Source organism: Rhinolophus ferrumequinum, chromosome 5 (assembly GCF_004115265.2).
Source record: "Rhinolophus ferrumequinum isolate MPI-CBG mRhiFer1 chromosome 5, mRhiFer1_v1.p, whole genome shotgun sequence".
NCBI lineage: Eukaryota > Metazoa > Chordata > Mammalia > Chiroptera > Rhinolophidae > Rhinolophus > Rhinolophus ferrumequinum.
In genome coordinates, this window is record NC_046288.1 from 43,529,234 (window position 1) to 43,548,985 (window position 19,752).

Consider the following 19,752-nt stretch of genomic DNA (forward strand, 5'->3'; position numbering starts at 1 on the left):
TTTTTCCTTATATATTCCTTAGTGGTAAAATACTAATTACCCCCAACCGCTAGAATATCAGAATTACAAAACAGAAGAAGTGAAATTCTTATTATTCATTCCATTAATTAGTTCTGGTAAAAGTTCTAAGAACAAAATTTAAAGTGAATACCTTGTATACCTGCATAATTTAATTAGTTATGCTTTTCTTTTGTATTACTTGTGATCCAGATTAACTTCAAGTAATACTACAGCTGAAGTGTATTTCTAAAACGAGTTTAATATACTTTTTAAAAATCATAATTAGGACTGTGATGTGTGAAAGGGCAGAGATACTGGAAATGAGTTCTTGTTTATGTGTGTGCATGTGTATAAGCTCTTGAATAAAATGTGGCCTTTTGGATGGGGCACAGTGGAAAAGAAGTGTCACATTTTTTTTTCTCAATTTCCTGTGTAGTAGAACAAAATGTTAAACTCCTTGATTCAGCCCATAATCAACGTGAAGTATCTCTTCAAAATCAGCAACATATGAAAGATGAGTGTACCTAGAGAAGCAAAGTTACTTCATGTTTTTCTCACGGGTTTTCCTGATAATAATTGCCTGTGTTTTCCCATTTACCCTTAGCTTCGTCAGAGACCCTTCACTGCTTCCATACATCCATCCTACCAGAGGTCACAGATCATACAAAACCTACAGAAACAGGAAATCAGACTTCCTGAGTCCACTACAAAACACAGAAACCTGCTTCCTCTACACATCTCTTTTTGGCAAGCTCTGTCTTAGCAGATTCAGTGTGGAAGCAGCTTTTGAAAAGCCCTGAAGAACTTAATCCCCAATTTCATCTGAGCATTTGTGCTTCAAACTACTGAAATGAAGAGAGCAAGGCTATTTCTCCTGCTTTCTAGCATATGGAGTGGGGGCTTTGGGCTGAGCGACACTACACAGACATCCGAGGATGAAAACTCCAAGAATATGACCACTGCTTTGGTCCCTCTAAATAAAATACAAAGTCTCCAAATGCTGTCAACCACTCAGATCATGTCCACTGAGACAGCCACAACTCCTGAGGCAAGAACCTCGGAAGAGAGTCTTCTCAAGTTAGCACTTCTTCGCTCAGAGACAAGTCCATCTCCTGAGGGTGTGAAAAACCCAACCATCGCATCCACAGAGAGGACAGAAAAAGGGGTGCTAAAATTTCAAGCACTCCTCTTCCCAACCAAATCTAGCATCAAGTTCAGTCCTAGAGCAGAGTCGGTGGTCCTTTCCAACTCCACGCTGAAATTTCTTCAGAGCTTTGCCAGAAAGTCGAATCAACAAGTGATTTCTCTAAACTCAGTTGGCCGCGTGGAAAATCGATCCCCACGGGAAACATATCTCAACAGAGGTGACAGCAGTAAAAGCCAAAGAACCAACTATCAAAAATCAAGCTTTGAAACAACTAGAGGAAAGTAAGGAATTTGTTTTCTCTTTTCCCCTCCCCTTAAATGTAAGATCTATAAGATTGTAAGCTAACAGTTAAACGATCTCACCCTCAGGAAATGATTTCATGTTCAAGGTGAAATTAGGCTGAATTTCAGTTAGATAAGATAATTAAGTGTTACCTTGTCTAATGGAGAAAAGATGAACAAACGAAATGCAGCAATTCTGTTTTAATTGAAGTTGTGAATGACTTATACAGGTGTTTTTACTTGGGATAGTTACTAGCAAAGAATGCAAAACCACAGTGACTATTAGTTTAGTTAATTCAACTCAAGTGTATGTTGGTTGTGCTCAGAACTACACCCACAACATGAAAGAACAAAAATATCAATATGCTTGGGATATGAACAGATTTAAAAATTGAAACAGCCTGGAGCTGTGGAAAGTATAGTTATCGAGATCAAACCAAGCAGAGCTCGGTTGGAATCTTGGCTCCAGTCCTGTCTTAGATCTGTGACTATCAGTCATTTCTTCTCCCTGAGACTCATGCGTAAAATACAGACATAGTATAAGGAGTACAAATAAAAATACCAACTTTGCAGAGTTATCATGGAAGATTCTAATTAATAGAATGCCCTTAGAGGCATGCTTCTTACAGAACAACAAATTCTATGCTACTAGTATTGTTATATTGAATTATGCCATTGTCATGAATGTGATGAATAGAAAAGCCAATTTTTCAAATTGGTTTTGATTTAAAATTACAGAAAATTAAATTTGAACTGTTGAAGTAAATAATAAGACAAAGCTTCAAAGAAAATCATTAAAGAAAACTTTCAAAAGGAGAAAAAGAAAAAAAAAAAACCTGAAAAATGTAGGTCAATATTTTACTTATTTAATATTCAGAGTTATCTGTATATTTGGAACACTAGAAGTTTAATGTTATAAAACTAAACCTTCAGATACCTTTCATCTATAATAAAATTATTTCAAAACACCAAATAATACTTTGAGAACTTAATTGAATTAAAACCTTACTAACTATATAACATAATTCAAGATAATAATAGCAGCTCACACCTGCTGTGTGAAAGGCATTGTATTAAAGCTCTTGTTGATATAAAGTTGAGGAGATACTGAGAAGAATACAAATCAATAGATTTGTATTTATGTATTTGTTATTATTCAAATCTATTTTTCTCTGTATTTTAAAGGTAATAGAATTTTTAAAATATATAAGTAAATCTGACTTGAATTAAAACCACTAACTTGGTGGAATTTAGAACAATCCCAATTTACTGTAAAATAAATATTACAAAATGTTCAACTTGGGATGGGTAGATCTTATCTATAACAGACATTTTAACAGATATAAATTAAAATTTCTCATGCTAATGGACAACAGAATGCGGTCTGTTAAATAATAATAACAAATGCCATTTATTGAGAGCCCTTTCAAAGTCACTTACATGATCATTTCTATTAGTCGTATTTTGTTAGACTCTATAACTTAATTTTTTAAAACAATTATATAGAACTCTTAGGAACTCACAGGAAATGATTGAAAAAGTTTCGAGATGCTGTCATCAGGAGATTTTTCAATAGAATAAGAAAAAAAATCAAAAGAAGGAGATAATTCAAATTAAGATATAACAAATTTTATATAGCATATAAAAAGTGGCATCGTTATTTCATAATTAGAACTAGTAATTGATAATTTGAATAATACTAGTTTTTAAATAAATTCTAGCTGTTTAATCTAAGGTCCTCCTCATTTAAGCTTGTGAAGGGAACCCTTATTAGTCTGATCATTCTTTATACCAGTACATTACCTCCTGTATATTTAACACTGTACTAGTCTCTGGGGATACAGATAAATTTTTTTGTTTTGAGAATTTTTAAAATAAGAATAATTTCTGCTCCAAGGAATAGGTCATATAAAAAGTAAGCACCAACATCTGAATTAGATTTTTAAAAAATTAATACATATTAGGAGTAAACAAAGTATTAAGGGTGTAACCTGCTGAACAGAACTTTATCTCATGGATTTTCCCATGAAAACAATCATAAATTATTTCTAGAGAAAAGTACCAACTGTACTTAGAGATAATACAGCCGGAGGTTCTGCAGAACTTGAGGTTTTTCTTTTGATAATCCTTCCCATGAAGTCCACGAGTTTGTATTCATTAGGCCATGCAATGAATAACGGGGGTAGGGAAAACTTAAGTCTGTCTTTTATGGACACAATGCTGATGTAAAGAAGCCTTGATAACGTCAAAGAGGTCTTCATATTTTCTCACTATTATTTTCTCACTGAATAATAAATTGCAAACACTTTATGGCATTTGTTCCTACTATGGTACTGTTCTGAGTAAAAAAAAAATATATATATATATATATACATTTTTTTTTCAATCATTTAATCATTACCATACCTCCATGAAGACGATTCTGTTTTTACTTCTTTGCAGAGAGGTTAAGTAACTTAACTAAGGTCACTTAACTAGTACATCTCAGGGCAAAGATTCAATCCAGGCTGGTTGGCTTCAGAGACATAGCTCTCAACTACATTATACTCCTTTAGTATAATCTGTTTTCCCAAGTATAATCTGTTTTCTCAAGTGACTGGTTTATTTCTCTACTTATGAGCCATAGAGGCTATTCTTTGCCTCTAGAATAAAGTCCAGATCCTTTACCCAGTTAGCACAATGCCATCCTTATCTGGCTCCTGCCTACCTCCCCAGCCGCATCTTCTGTGACTGGAAGGCCATTAAAATTTGTAGTTCTCTGGACCACAATACGATGTTTGTTAAACCTACCTTTGTTCCCTGCTTGTCCCTATGGCTAGATGGTCTTCTTTTCCTGTCACCTACTTCCTTTACACCTAATAATAAAACCTCCAGGAGCCTTCTCAGACTGTTAGGTGGCCCTTCTAACTCTTCATATAATTCTCTTTGAATATGTCTATCACTGCACTACAGCAGTGTTACAATGAACTTGTGATCTCCTTGTGTACAGGAACATATTTTCCGTGCAAGCAAGGTCTCTGGTTTATAGTAGGTACACAATAAATATTTAACAAACTGAATGTAAAGTTTATGGATCAATATATGAATATAAGAAGAATCCTTCCCAAAGAATTATTCTCATTTCTGTATGATAAAACCTGGTTGATTCAGGATATACTTATCTCTAGAGGGTGTTTTTTTTTTTTTTCCTGGCATATTTTTGTCTCATCTTGTACTTTCTCTCATCTTAGCACTGCAGGAACTCCTGGCTATACCAGAGCTGTGGTTTCCTGTCTGGCAGAGTGGGTGTTGGTCAGTGACCAAGCACTTTGCAATAGGCAGGATAAAGAGAAGAAATTAAGATTAATGCATTTATATTATACATTGAACACGTATTGGCTGAGGACCTAATCTATCCTCAGCACTGTGCTTATACTGAGATTAAAACAGTGAACAAACATGTCCACCTGTCCTGCCCTCATGGAATCTACAGACCAGTGGGAAGGGCCTGGGGAGGAAAAACGAGGAGCCACAAATGCTGATGTTGAATTAAAATGGTAATAAATATTCTGAATGAAGCTTATGAGAGTATATAACAGGGTGAATGGCCTGCCCTATGTTAGTAAGCCTTCCCTGACAGGATAATAGGTGAAATGAGGTACCGATACACACCCACTGCCTACTTAACTTCTCCCACAACCTCAACCCCAGGCACAAGTACTTGAATCCTCACCATCATCATAAATGGCTGGTTCCATAGCTAGAAACCTGGGATACATCTCTGACATTTTTCCCTCCCTTCCAGCCTTTATCTAATTTATCAAGAAGTCTTCTTGGTGCCCTCTCCAATATATTCCAGATCCCTCAGCTTCTCTCCATCTTCACTACACCATCCTATTCCTAGCGATCTTGTCCACATTTCCACTCTTGCCTCCTGTAATCCATGCTCCACACAAGGCAGAGATCTTTTAAACCTTTTCATTAAGTTTGACATATAACATTATGTATTTAAGGTGTTTAAACTTTTACATCAGATTAATGCATTTCATTGGATGTAAGAATTCATCAAGTGTGACATATTACGTACCGATAGGAAAGAAAAGTATGACATCATTATTTCTTAGCATTTTTAGATTTATGTATCGCTTAGGCTGAGAGATTTTTTTTTTAAATTATGTATCACTGTTTCGCATACTTACAATGAAAATATAAATGAAATTGGTTAAAGTATTTCTAAGGGAATAGCAATAACTATTGTCTAACCAATGCTGACTAAAAGATACCATGGATTTCAAAATATATTCTTGATTTCAGAGATCTGTGTCTTAACATCTGTGGAATTTGGTATTTTGCTCACATGCTCAAAATCAGGAGCTTTCCGTTACATCGCCATGGTCCACAGGCTGGCTTAACATGACCCTGCCCATCTTTAAGATCTCATCTTCCATCACGTGTCAAGTTCACTTTATTTCCTCCAGCCACCTTGACCTTCTTTCTGGTACTGAACATGTCAAGTTAATATGCACCTCAAGGAAACTTCCTGTTTGCGCTTGCTAGAATGTTCTTCCTTTAGTATTTAGAATGAAGGACTCCTTCTCCTCATGAAATTTCAGCTTTAATGTCCCTCCTCAGAGACCTTCTCTGACTACTCATTGTAAAGATATCATCTTTACTCCCTTCTCTTCATAGCACTTCTTTGATATTGTAGGGTCTATTTATGTAGACAGTTGTATATTTTATGTCTTTCCCCAATAGAATAAACATCCCCTGAAAATAAAAACCTTGCCCTCTTTATTTCCTATTCTATTCACTGCCTACAACAGTGCCCAACACATAGAAAGAGCTCAGCAAAACTGTACGGAGTGACTGATTATTGAATGGATTTGGAGTTCAAAGCAGACATCGATTAGAGATATACATTTTGGAAATATGGAAAATATAGAAATATGGACTCCCTATTGTGGAGATTTTTTTTTTTTTTAATGAAAGGGAGGAGAGAGTGCGAAAATCAGAGTTAGTCTAGAGAGTTTTCCACTTTTTTGTTTATTGTTTTACTTTATTTGTATATAGAATGATCATAAATATGGTAAAATGTTAATGAAAAGGGCTAGAAGGCAAATAAAAGTTGAAACAACATGAATATTTTATTTGCTGAGTTTAATTAACTTGATTTCTTTCAGAATTTCACTTATTTATTCTTTTTCTATAAGCTACATAACATGCTTTATGTACAAATACGTGATTTAAATGAATTATGACTTCTAATATAATGTCTAAAATTGTAAGTTCTACAAGTCTTTCATTAGACTACTTATAAATAGAATATTTAAATACCACATTTTAAAAACTAATGTTTTAAAATGACGAAAACTAACCATTAAGCTAATTCTGCTGTCAATCATAACATGCATTTTTCTGCCTGTTTCTGTGAATGATGAGTAGATTTTAGATATGAAAAATCTGATCACTAAAATATATCTGTCGTCTTCGGCTGTCCAGGTCATTGTAACAAAATAACACAGATTGGGTGGCTTATACACAACAGAAATTTATTTCTCACAGGTCTTCTCCAGCTGGAAGTCTGAGATCAGTTTGCCAGCATGGTTTGGGTGAGGGCTCTTTCCCCAGTTCCAGGGTTTTCGTTCTATCTTCACGTGGTGGAAAGGGTGAGAATATCTCTAGGGCCTCTTTTATAAAGGCGCTAATCCCATCATGAGGTCACTGCCCTCATGATCTAATCATCTCCCAAAGTTCCCACTTCTCAAGTCTATCCTGTCAGGCATTTTGATTTCAATGCATGAAGTTTTTGGGGGGACACAAGCATTCAATATGTATCATGTATAGTTTGCAAAGTTATTGTCAGGCCTAATAGCATCCAAAGGGAATTATTCTTACATGCTGTAAAATTCTGAAGAGAACCATACCATTATATTAAAGAGTATTTTTTTATTTCCTTAGGAAATAAATGCATCTACTACATTACTGTCAGTGAAAACTAATATAAGTAAGGTATATTCTGTATCTCAATTTTTTCATTGTTTCCTTTTATTAAATTCCTTTGATATTCCTACTCAGTAAATTACTACTAAATATATAAATGCATGTTGTATTATACATGCTAGAACTGAATGAGTGCTTATGTAGTCCAGGTTATTGAACAATAAATTTTGTATCTCCATACGTTCTGTTTTTCTTTTATTATAATTAAATTTATTGATGTGACATTGGTTAGTAAAATTATATAGGTTTCAAGTGTACATTTCTATAATACATCATCTATATATTGCATTGTGTTCTTTTTAATATGAAAATATTATGTAAAATTTCATTATTTAGGGGGAAATGCTAAAAGAGTCAGTTTTCAGGAACAATTGGGTCACATATAGAATTAAGCATCACAGCCTCTGTTAGCCTGCCTTTCCCGGGGCTTTGTGGTCTGCAGACTGGGAAAGCCTGACACCTACTGGAATAGAAACAATTTGCATTGTCCCCGAATATGTTAAAATCAGTGTGGAAAAGGAACAAAAAACTAAAGTTAGCTAAAATAAAACAAATTTATGACAAAGGTTATATTAAAGTCACTTGAAGAATTGTCGCTTATAAAAATTATGTATGTTATAATATACATATCTAATTTAATGTACCTCTTTAAAACTTGGAAAATAGGTTGAGTCCAAAAAGCAAACTCGATGCATATCCTGGGATGGGAACACATTCATTTCATTTTCCCAAAATTTTACGCTGAAAATACTGTATTTGCACAAAAATTTGTGACTCTGGGACACTGTACAGTCATCTATCATCGAAAATTCAATTAAGGTCACCATACTGCACTCACTGTGGAAGGCAAATTAATGATACCTGACAAAAGACTTTAATTACAAAAGTTGATATACAAAAAGGAATATCTCCTTAAAACTTAAACCAGAAAATCAAAGTGTCAGAAATTCCTCATGATCTGATCTATGCATGATCGCCTTTCAAAATTTGTTTCAAGTATTTATATACATGATTCTTTCATAAAACTAATACTTCCCTCTAGTTTTGGCACTGGGGGGAGGCCAAAAAACGTATACAAGTGGACACTTTGGTCAACGTTGCTCAAGCAGTAGTTCACCATAATCAGAAGTTCACCATAATCAGAAGTGTCTGGACACTGGTGGTAACCACTTTGAGCACCTCTTGTAATTGCAGAAGTCAAACATGACTTGTATTAATCTTTAGTTACCGGTATATATTATTACAGTTTTAATACAGTTTTCCTTTCTTAAAATGTGTATACATTTTTTGGCACCCTCTGTATTATGTACAATTTTGAAAAAGGATGGACTATATCAAGATACTTACAATAAAAATGAAACACAAACATAAATTATTCCTGTTTGTTTGAAAATAGTCATTTTCTTAAGGAGATTACATAGTATCAAAGATGAATTTGTTTTTTGGACTATTAGCCAAAACTAAATATAAAAAGTCTAATGCTTTATTTATGTCTGATTTACATATCAAGAAACATTTTTTTACTAAATCTGAATACTTCCAGTTTCTACTATTTCTTCTTTCATATTGTGTATATTTCTTTTGGACTACTTTATCATTTATGACTGGTGAACTACATGTAAATTCTAATCTCTCAAATTAATAATTTGATAAAGGTCTTCGCTTTTGAGTTTAATTGAAAAAATAAAGACTCTTATAAAATAAAGATTTCAAAACATTTTGGAAATATTTATGTTCATAACTTCTTAAGACTATAGAGGCAATTTTAATATATTTCTTCTAAGAGGTAAGCTTCATCATATGAATTGAACATAAATGTTGATGATAGTCTTCTGTAATGGTTTTCTGGAAATTATTATTGACCTGATATATATAAGCAATTATGGTTAAGATGAATTTATCAGGTCATTCAAGAAGCAAAAAAGGAGCCATGTTGCTACTTACATATGAGTTTAAAAAATTGGGAGATATATAAATGTAGAGAGAGATATATAGATATCTAGTACCTTCATAAAAAATCCTACTGAACTCTCTGAATCATTTAATCATTATTAGCAGTAGCAAGTGTTTTACATACATTTATATTAAATCAGTCTCACAACAATCCTGTGAGGTATGTAATATTATTGTGCTTATTAGATAGATGAGGAAGCCACATTTAACAGACAAGCTAATGGCTAATAAGCTGTAGAGTCAAGATCTAAAAGCAGGCAGTCTGGCTCCAGCATCAAGTCAACAACTATGTTACATACTTCATTCTATTCAAGGAAAAACTTCCTTTATTAATTTATTTCACTAATACAGTTATCCCCACCCGTGCTCTTCCCCTTGTGCTTAATTCGACAATAGAAACAAACAAAAAACTCCAGACATAGAAATGCACTCTCTGTTTTTCCCTGTGTGTGGAATAAAAGAAAAGAATAAAAAAAAAATCTTGTTCTGTAGGGAGTCCTTCAGATTTTCTAAATCTGTCAGGCAGAAAATGTATGTTGAGAGAAACCCCCATTTCCCTTCTCTTCCTTTTCCTTCTTCTTCCCCTTTCTACTCTGTTTTGTTCCTTCTATCTTTATATTTTTTTTCCTGTATTTATTTCTCCTTTTTCTTTTTCAATTCTCTGATTTTGGCAAGAGGCATGCATGATTATTTATAGCTTTCCATGACAATTTTTTTAGTGTGTATCTATTTATTTTATTGTGATAAGATATAATATTTACCATTTTAACCATTATGGTAAAATATATAATATTTACCATTTTAACCATTTGTAAGTGTGCGGTTCTGTGGCACACTTGCTGTTCAACGTAAGTACTTTACACTGTTATGCAGCCATCACCACCACTCATTTCCAAAACTTTTTCGTCTTCCCAAACTGAAACTTTATACTCATTAAATAATAACTTTCCATTCCTCCCTCCCTCCAGTGCCTAGCAACCACCATTCTACTTTCTGACTCAATAAATTCAGCTACTTGAGGTACCTCATATAAGTGGAATCATACAATATTTGTCTTTGTGGCTGATTTATTTCACTTAACATAATGGCTTCAAAGTTCATCCATCATGTTATAGCATGTAACAGGATTCCCTTCCTTTTTAAAGCTGAATAATATTCCATTGTAGGGATAAATAGATGATGATACATGGATGAATGGATAGATAGATGACAGATAGATGATAGATAGACAGATAGATACAGATCTATATATCACATTTTGTTTATCCATTCATCTGTTGATGGACACTTGGGTTGCTCCCACCTTTTGGCTACTGTTATCCATGATATTTTAATAATACTCTTAAATTAGCATAGTGTGCTAGAGAGAACATTTACCCTGACTAGTGGTGCTATCTGAAATCTGTTCTCTTTTTACAAACTTAGAACACGTATTTATCCTCAGGAACTTGGTAATTGAACCAAAGAACCTAAGGAGGTTTTATCTGAATGTTTTCTTCCCTGATTATTATTATTATTTTCTCCCTAATTATTAGCACCAGCAAAACTACGTTTTGTTAGGAGATAATGTTGCCTTTAAAAATGTATTTTTCTCTTAAAACAAATGGCTTTTTACTAATTTATACAAAGAATAAAAAGAGGTATAGAAGGAATTGACCATATATTTTAAACTTCTCAAAGAGTTGAGAAAGAAATGAGCAGGTTGGATTTACAAACGACGTAAACAATTGGCATTAAAAAATACATGATATATTTAGAATGTTTATTTCTCCTATCATCATTGAATTTAGTGAGGATTTAATGGCTATGCACTTGTGGGGTTTATTGTTTTATGGTACACTATGCTGCAATTTCATAATTTTGTGATTAGTAATGGTCACACTTAGCTCAAGTAGGTTATTGTTGAGATGTATTTCCATGCAACTGTAGTCTTCTAATTAAGACAATAGTGTTCCTCATAAGATAAATTAGTAACAACATGAATGAGTTATTCTTTTATGAAGGATTAATTAATATTTTTCTCTCTAAGTTAAATTCTCTCTAAGTTAAGTCAGGGAAGCTTAGTCCCTTCCCTGACTACTTATGAATTCATTAACACATGTATGTATTGTTGGATTTGTAATTTGTAGTCACCTTTAGGTACAAGGTAAAGAAATGGTTATTTGAGATCTTACACTTTCCAAGTCATGGGTGGGTGGTAGGTGAGGTGTGGGAGGCTGATAGGAGAGTTACCAGATAATCCTGTTTCTTAGAGAATGTGTCAGTTTTCAGAAGTATCCATATCTGCCTTGTTTTGTTTCGTTTTCCTCTTGATCCTTTGAGAATCTCTAAATTCTTCCCAATAAGGGGATGACAGGAAACAGTCATTAATGTCCTTCATTTGTAAAATCTTCCTAAACACAAAGTCTTTTCCAACTTCCAAGAGAAAATTACGTACTATTGACTAGTGTATGATGGAGATTTTGTTTGTTTAGCTTGATTTGAAATGAATATCCTCAGGACCTGCTATTTTCACGCTGTTATGTCAGTTCAAGACACAGATTATCAATATAAATGTTTAAACATTCAGTTTTTTACCAATAGGATAGCAAAATTTATTAATCTGAGTTCTAAAGACTAGTATACTAGTATAAATGAACAATGTAAATTCTTAGATTGTTATTTTTATTTCTTAAGGAAAATATTTGTTGTGGTCATTATTTAAATAAATTCTTTGTTGCTTTGGTCCACTCTCAGTTCAGGATAACAATGTACATGATTGGGCCATGGTTTGGTCAAGGTACATTTCAAACGGCAAATGACCAATTAATGAAATTTTCTTTTTAAACTTAGTCTTTTCTCTAACTCCCTTCAAGACTGAGTTTCTAAAATGTTTCAATCAAAAGGGACAGTAGGTTGCATATTTATGATTCTTCTCTTAGTTCATTATCTACAGGACTTCAGATTGTATAAGTCAAAACAGAATCATTTTTCTACTTTCTATTGTGTATGTCCTGCAAGGCAGGCTCCTGTTTCTAAATAACCAGAGATGTCTGCTTTTCCCTAGAAACAACCTTTTACCTATTAGCTTGGAAAATCCAAAGAATCAATATAAGCTTTTTTCAGTACATGTTGCTGCACAAAAACAACAATGTTATTGCCCTTAAAGAGAATCCCAAGTGCAGTCGGCTGTTTGGAAGGTTAAGACCCCATGGAAAGCTAAAGACTTCAAAGTGATTGCTCTCCATCCACCAAATCAGACTGGAAAGATACAGAGGATTTTTTAGATTTAAGCAAAATGCTCACCTGGAATCGTTACATTTGTCTTTATATTGCCCGTCACCATTTTACCATGCTTAATTTTCTACTTTTAAACTTAAAACATTTTTGGATATAATTTGGTTTTCAAATTATATTTATATTTTTAACAACCCTTCATGAGTTTATTTCATCATAGCATAAACCTAATTAGAAGTCACACCAGGAGCTCTTTGGCTGTGAATAGTCCTTCCAATTTACACTGGATCAAAGACGGCTGGGCCATGAGCAATCTGATAATTTGCTTTTTGGCCTACTCAACTATTTCAGTAATGAGATTGCTTTACTATTTAGGATTTTAAAAGATCTCTGCAGGTGGCATTGTGATTTATTTTCACAAATAATACCTATATCTATGTATCTAGCTAGTTAGCTATCTTTTTTTCTCCCCCCAAAACCCAGAATATGTAGGGATGGTGGTACTTTTTTTTCCTGCCTCATATTTGACCCTCCATAATGATTCAGCCAATTTTCATGTGACCTAGAATTTAACTGTGCTTCTATTGAAGTTAGTCATTCCTGTAATTAGGATAATCAGTGGATTTGCTTGAGGAATCTAATTAACTTTTTAAAAAATATATCCCTTTATGTAGTCCTCTTAATTTCAAATCTTCCTTAATATTATTTCTTGCCTTTGCCAGTTCTTTGTTTCACATTAATTTTGCAAGTACCACCATGCCTTACCAAAATGTGCCTAAGTGTTTTTTTCATATCTTTATGGAACAGAATTTATAAACTTCTTATTCAAAAGAGCTTTGCTAAGCTACATGGTGCTCAGTTTATCTGCCTTAGAAGGATGCATGACTGAGTCAGCTTTATTTGTAGAAGAACATTTGGTCCTAAGAAGCCTAAATATTCCAAAGCAGATGATTACTAACTTCAGTGGCTCTACTTTGGGGAAAAATGTGTTTTCTCTGGTCTGTAGCATTCAAGTTGATTTTTGCTTTAATTATTATTAGTTTTATTTTTAAGCAGAATAGATTTCTTACATTCTACTGATTCAGAGGCATACAGCTCATAACGATTTGAACTTGCAGTGGTTTGATTTCAGTCATGTAACATTCCCTTTAATATTATGTTCTGAAAATCATCTCTGCCCCTTGAGGAGGAAAAAAAAAATCTCAGTCACAGATGAGAGGAAAGAATATAAGTTAAATGTAACAAGATACATATTCACGATAGAAAAAAAATCATAGAAATAGAAAAGTAAGAAGGAAAAAAACCCAGATACAATCCAATAATTAATTCAACCTATAGCTATTGAGGGCTTTGTATAGTTTGGTATAGGCTATTTTATGATAAAATAACTGGTATTGCAGCCAGGCATGAGGCTGCTCCTTCTTTTCCTAAATAGTGTCTATAAATTCCACTGTATATCTTTAAGAATTAGAGAAGTAATTTATGTCACATGTTATGCACAAGACAAAAATTTTTCAGACTTCTACAGTCACTAGGTGTCACTCGTTTGTGTTAGATAATTAATTTTTATTAATTAATTATTATAGGATTTATGGTTAATAATTTACTTTTATACAACTACAAATAATGTTTTCTGTGTCAATACTTATTTAATAGTAAACATTTAATTCTCCCTCCATTCCCTACAACTCATTTGTAGCATTAATGTATATTTTCAATTTAAACTTTCTTGAGGTAAGGGATATTTTTAAATATCTTTATCGTTTTGGATGGCTTCCACCAAAATATCTAAAAATAGGTATTCTAATAAAGGCTGGTTTTGTCTGATCATGACATTTTTGTGGCAAATGACTTTGATGCTGTTAAAGTTTCTCAGCTTTGTTGGAGTGTGATTGAATCATATTTTTATGCTACCTTATATGTTGAAGAGAACAAGCACACACAGATGGATATAACCAAAGTTTTTTAGGAACTGGCTTGAGGAAAATTATGCATATAATATAGTTTAATTGATAAGACATAGAGATCAAAACAGCAAGTCTGCTGAATCTTTATGTAAGACAGGATTTATTTGTTATTCTTAATCATATTTTAAATTGTGCTATATTTGATACATACAAAATATATGCATTATTAAATATAATATTATCATATATATGGGGTCTGACAATTAAGTTCATGAACTTGTTGCAACGATGTTGCTAAACTTTTTTGATATTAGAGGAATTTTTCATTATGAATTTGTACCATCTGGACAGTTAACCAAGTTTACTATTTGGAAGTACTGAAAATGCTGCGTGACAAAGTTAGATGACCTAAACTTTTTGCTAACAATTTATGGCTCTTGCATCACAACAATGTACCAGCTCACATGGCACTGTCTGTGAGGGAGTTTTTTAGCCAGTAAACAAATAACTGTACTGGAACACCCTCCCTACTCACCTGATCTGGCCCCCAATGACTTCTTTCTTTACCTGAAGATAAAGGAAGTATTGAAAGGAAGACATTTGGAAGACATCAAGGGTAATACAATAATAGCTCTGATGGCCATTCCAGAAAGAGTTCCAAAATTGCTTTGAAGGGTGGACTGGGCGCTGGTATTAGTGCACTGCTTCCCAAGGGGAGTATTTCGAAGGTGACCATAGTGATAATCAGCAATGAGGTATGTAGTACTTTTTTTAGGATGAGTTTGCAAACTTAATTGTCAGAACTTATACATGTATCACTAAACAAGTTATCATTAACTCTTATTTTTAAGCTTTATATAAGAAAAAAAACATCATACTGTATTTCTTCTGTAACTTTCTTGCATCCCAAGTTTGCTATAAATTAAATTTGGGTTATTGGATAATATTAGTGAATAATATCCGTTGCATAAGTGTTTCAGACTATATTTCTCCATTTTATGGTAGATGGACATTTGAGTTACTTTCGGGTTTTGATAATTATGAATAATGTTTGCTGCTATAAATATTCAGGTACATGATTCTTAGTACACATGTGCAATGGTTTCTCAAAAGTATATATATATATATCCAGAAGTGTAACCATTGGGTAGTGAGTATATGGATATTTATTTTTACATGATATTCCAAATTGTTTTTCAAAGTAGTTGTACCATTTTATACTTTCACCAATAGTACATGAGAGATTTCAATTCTCTATATCCTCTGACCAAGTGAGATTGTCAAATTTTCAATGTTTGCTTAAGTTAAGGTATTATTCCATTGAAATCTTAATTTGCATTTTCTTGATACTAACAGAATTGACATTTTTTATATGTTGCATGGCCATTGGCGTTTCCTCATATAAAATACTTGTTCAAATAGTTTGTCCATTTTTCTATTCTATTTTTCTTAATTATTGGTAAGAATTTGATACAAGTATATATTATGAATGCTAATGCTTTTTTTAAATTAATTAATTAATTAATTTTATTTTTCTTTTTAATTTATTGGGGTGACAATTGTTAGTAAAATTACATAGATTTCAGGTGTGCAATTCTGTATCACATCATCCATAAATCACACTGTGTGTTCACCACCCAGAGTCAGCTCCCCTTCCATCACCATACATTTGATCCCCCTCACCCTCATCCCCCACCCCCCAACCCCCTTACCCTCTGGTAACCACCAAATTACGTTCCCCAGATTAATTTTCAAACCCGTGGCCATCCTGTGGTCACCAACTGCCCCCTCCAATCCCCTCACCCTCCCCCCCCACCCCCCACCCCTCCTGCCCATCTAGCAACCCTCAGTTTTTCCTCTTTGTCTCCAAAACTGTTATGTTAAGCGAAATAAGTCAGACAGAGAAAGATAAGTACCATATGATCTCACTTATTTGCGGATTCTAAAGAAAAGAATAAGTGAATTAACTAATCAGCTAATGCTTTTTATGTGTGTGTCAGGTATCTTCTCCTGATCTGTAGCCTGTCTTCAAATTTCTCCTGGTGTCTTCACAAGAACAAAAATTCTTGAACTTTATATATTTAAGTATTTTAGTTGTTACATAGAAAAACAATTGATGTTTTTGTATATTGGCCTTATATCTTACAACCTTGCTAAATTCACTTGTTATCTCTAATAGCTTTTTTTTTTTTTGGTAGATTTATTATGATCTTCCATATAAAACTTATGTTTTCTGCAAATGTATATATAATTTTGCTTATTAATTTCCAGTCTGCATGACCTTATATCTCTTTCTTGCCTTATTCTTCTGACATGATAATCCCAGGTCATACAGTTATATGCCTATGCTTTCCTCTAAGAGTTTTACAGTTTTAACTCTTCCTTTTAAGTCTTTGATCCATTTTTGAGTAAATTTTTATATCTGGTATTATATAGGGGTCCAACTTCATTTGTTTGCGTATGGCTATCCATTTGTCATACTATCATTTGTTGAAAAGAATATTCTTTCCCCATTGAATTGCTTGGCACCCTGTGAAAAGTCAATTAACTATAAATGTAAAGGCTTCTTTCTGGACTCTGAATTCTATCAATTGATCTATATCTCTATCCTTATGCAAGTCAAATACTGTCTTAATTACTGCAGCTGTATAGTAAGATTTGAAATTGGGCAGTGTGAGTATGGAGTTTCCGTTTTATTTTTCTAGTATTGCTTTGGCTATTCTGAGTTCCTTGCCTTTCCATGTAAATTTTAAATTTCTGCAAAAAAAAGCCATCTGGGATTTTGATTTGGATTGTGATGAAGCTGTAAATCAATTTGGGGAGTATTGCCATCTTAACACTATTAAGTTTTCCAATCGATGAACACTTTCCATTTACTTAGGTTGCCTTTAATTTCTTTCAATGATATTTTGTAATTTTTTTTTTTTTTCACTTCTTATACTGAGGGGTGTTTAGTAAGACCTTCCTCCTTGAGTGGTCAGAATTCTGCACAGCTGCCTGGGATACCTGGGATCTCAGTTCAGCTTGTGTTGAACTTGTTTATACACATAACTTGCTCTCTGCCAGCCTTGCAAAGACTATTTTTTGCAAGCACAACCTAGTATTCAGCTCAAGATTCAAGGTGGCCCTGATGTTGGTTTTTAAAATGACAGCTCTGTCCAGCCCCCTTGTTTCATGAACTTTTCCCACATACACTAATCACCTCAGCAGCCCCACACTCAGTTTCCTTCATCCAGTGCTCTCTTTTTGGGGGTCTACTCCTCTGTGATGCAATTTGAAAATTGTTCCCAGGCAGAAAACTAGATCAAATGTGGAGTTCACATCATGCATGCGTTTCCTTTCTTTCAGGAATCATATAACTGCATTGTCTGTGGTCCAACATCTGAAAACTATTGCTTTACATATCTTGTCCAGCTTTATAGTTTTTACCAAAGGAAGGTAAATCTGACGCTCTCTTATATCCAGAGCCAGATATTTCTGAAATTTATAGTGTTAGTTTCATACATAAAAAAAATTATAGAACAGGCTTCTTAAACTTGTATCAAGCTAAGGTTTGATTTAAAATCCATTGAATCTTTAGATTAAATTAAGCGAATTGATATATTTACATTGTCTCTTCCCATCACTGAACATAAGGTACTGGATTTTCTTTCAGTCTTTTCAATAAAGGTTAAAATTTTTATATATTAAATCTTACACATTTTGTTGGATTTAATAAGAATAATGTTATTTTTGCTATTGTAAATAGTATATCTCTTCCTCTAATTTGTGTTTTAAACTTTTATTTATTTTAAGTGTGTTTTTCCAGGACCCATCAGCTCCAAGTCAAGTAGTTGTTTCAATCTATTGTGGAGGGTGCAGCTCACAGTGGCCCATATGGGGATTGAACTGGCAACCTTGTGGTTAAGAGCACTGCGCTCTAACCAACTGAGCTAACCAGCCACTCCATAAATAGTGTATTTCTTGAATGTGTTGTTGGTACATTGAAATATAACTGATCTTAACCATGTGGCTATACTTTTTTATTATAAAAAATTATATATTAATACCAACTATATTGCTGAACTTTTGTTTTAATTATAATCATTTGCATGTAGACTATTTCATAATTTCTTTATTTACAGTCATATCATCTTCTTCTAATAAGTTATTTTTTCCTCCTTTTGATCTTTGCATCATTTATTTATTTACTTCTGTCTTACTGCCCATTGTTCTATAGAAGTAATGAACTTAGGCCTGAATGTCCAGTTTCAGTACTAATATTGGTATTTGCTCTAAGGGCAATCTTGGATTTTGACTTAGTTTACATCTAAACAACAGAGGTTCTGGTTTTAGTTCTGATTTATCCTTAATTTACTTTGATCTTGCAGTGTCCCTTTACTTTCTGTGAGTACAGCAATGCAGTAACAAGTATGTTCTTTCTCATCTTTAGATATTTTTAAAGCTAAATATCATTTTTTCAAGGTATCCGATCTATAGTACTAGCAGTAAGATATAGGCCTATGAATATAATTTTGATGGAAAGAATTCTTTGACAATGTTTTTTTTCCTAACAAAAGTGATTTCTTCCTTAGGAATTGGTGTGCTTATGTCCATACCAGATTATCTCCCACGGTGATAATGGACAACCAAGTCACTTACCTGCCAAGTGGGAGAGGGCCCTGTGGCTGGAACAGTGGATTCTGTCCTCAAAGGTATATAAACTTTCTTGAAAATAGTGACTTCTTGTACCATAATCATGTATATAGCCTGGAATATATAGAGAAACTGAATCGTCTAGACATTATGTCTAGTAGGGTCAGGGTAAGGTCATCATGTTAAACCAGATGTATGCTCTTGAGTATTATAAAATGCAGATAGTAATAACACTTGCCTCATATGGGTATTTTCAGAATATGTCAGATACTACAGTGTTATACTTAGCTTAATACCTGGTACTTTGTAAGTCTTCAATGTTAATTCTCATGCTTGTTTCTTTCTATTCTTACCACTATTATTACTTTTATTCTTTAACCTGATCAATAATCTGTCTTTTATTTCCTTATGAAGTTCATACACAGCTTTAAAGATTTATTGATAATTTCCCTTTCATGCTAGGTTAGAGCGAAGTCCACAACTTGGCAAGCCATCAATGGCAATTATACATGGTAAAGCAGCTAAGTGGGACCTTTCTTCTTGTGTTTATTCTAATGATGCATGCTATTTAGTTTTAACTTTTTACAAAAATATCTATGTAATTGTCCTAAAATGTGAGACTGAGTAACTGATC

General features: G+C 33.4%; 1 protein-coding gene across 2 annotated transcripts in view; it reads left to right on the top strand.

Annotated features, from left to right (window-relative positions):
- The window catches only part of MMRN1 (multimerin 1), a 163,954-nt gene that overhangs the window by 105,143 nt on the left and 39,059 nt on the right, over nt 1-19,752 (top strand). For both annotated transcript variants that reach the window (XM_033105801.1, XM_033105802.1), the window contains exons 3-4: nt 605-1,428; nt 19,058-19,177. In XM_033105801.1, the coding sequence (XP_032961692.1) occupies nt 851-1,428; nt 19,058-19,177 (698 nt within the window). In that variant the 5' untranslated portion in view covers nt 605-850. The remainder of the gene's footprint in view (nt 1-604; nt 1,429-19,057; nt 19,178-19,752) is intronic.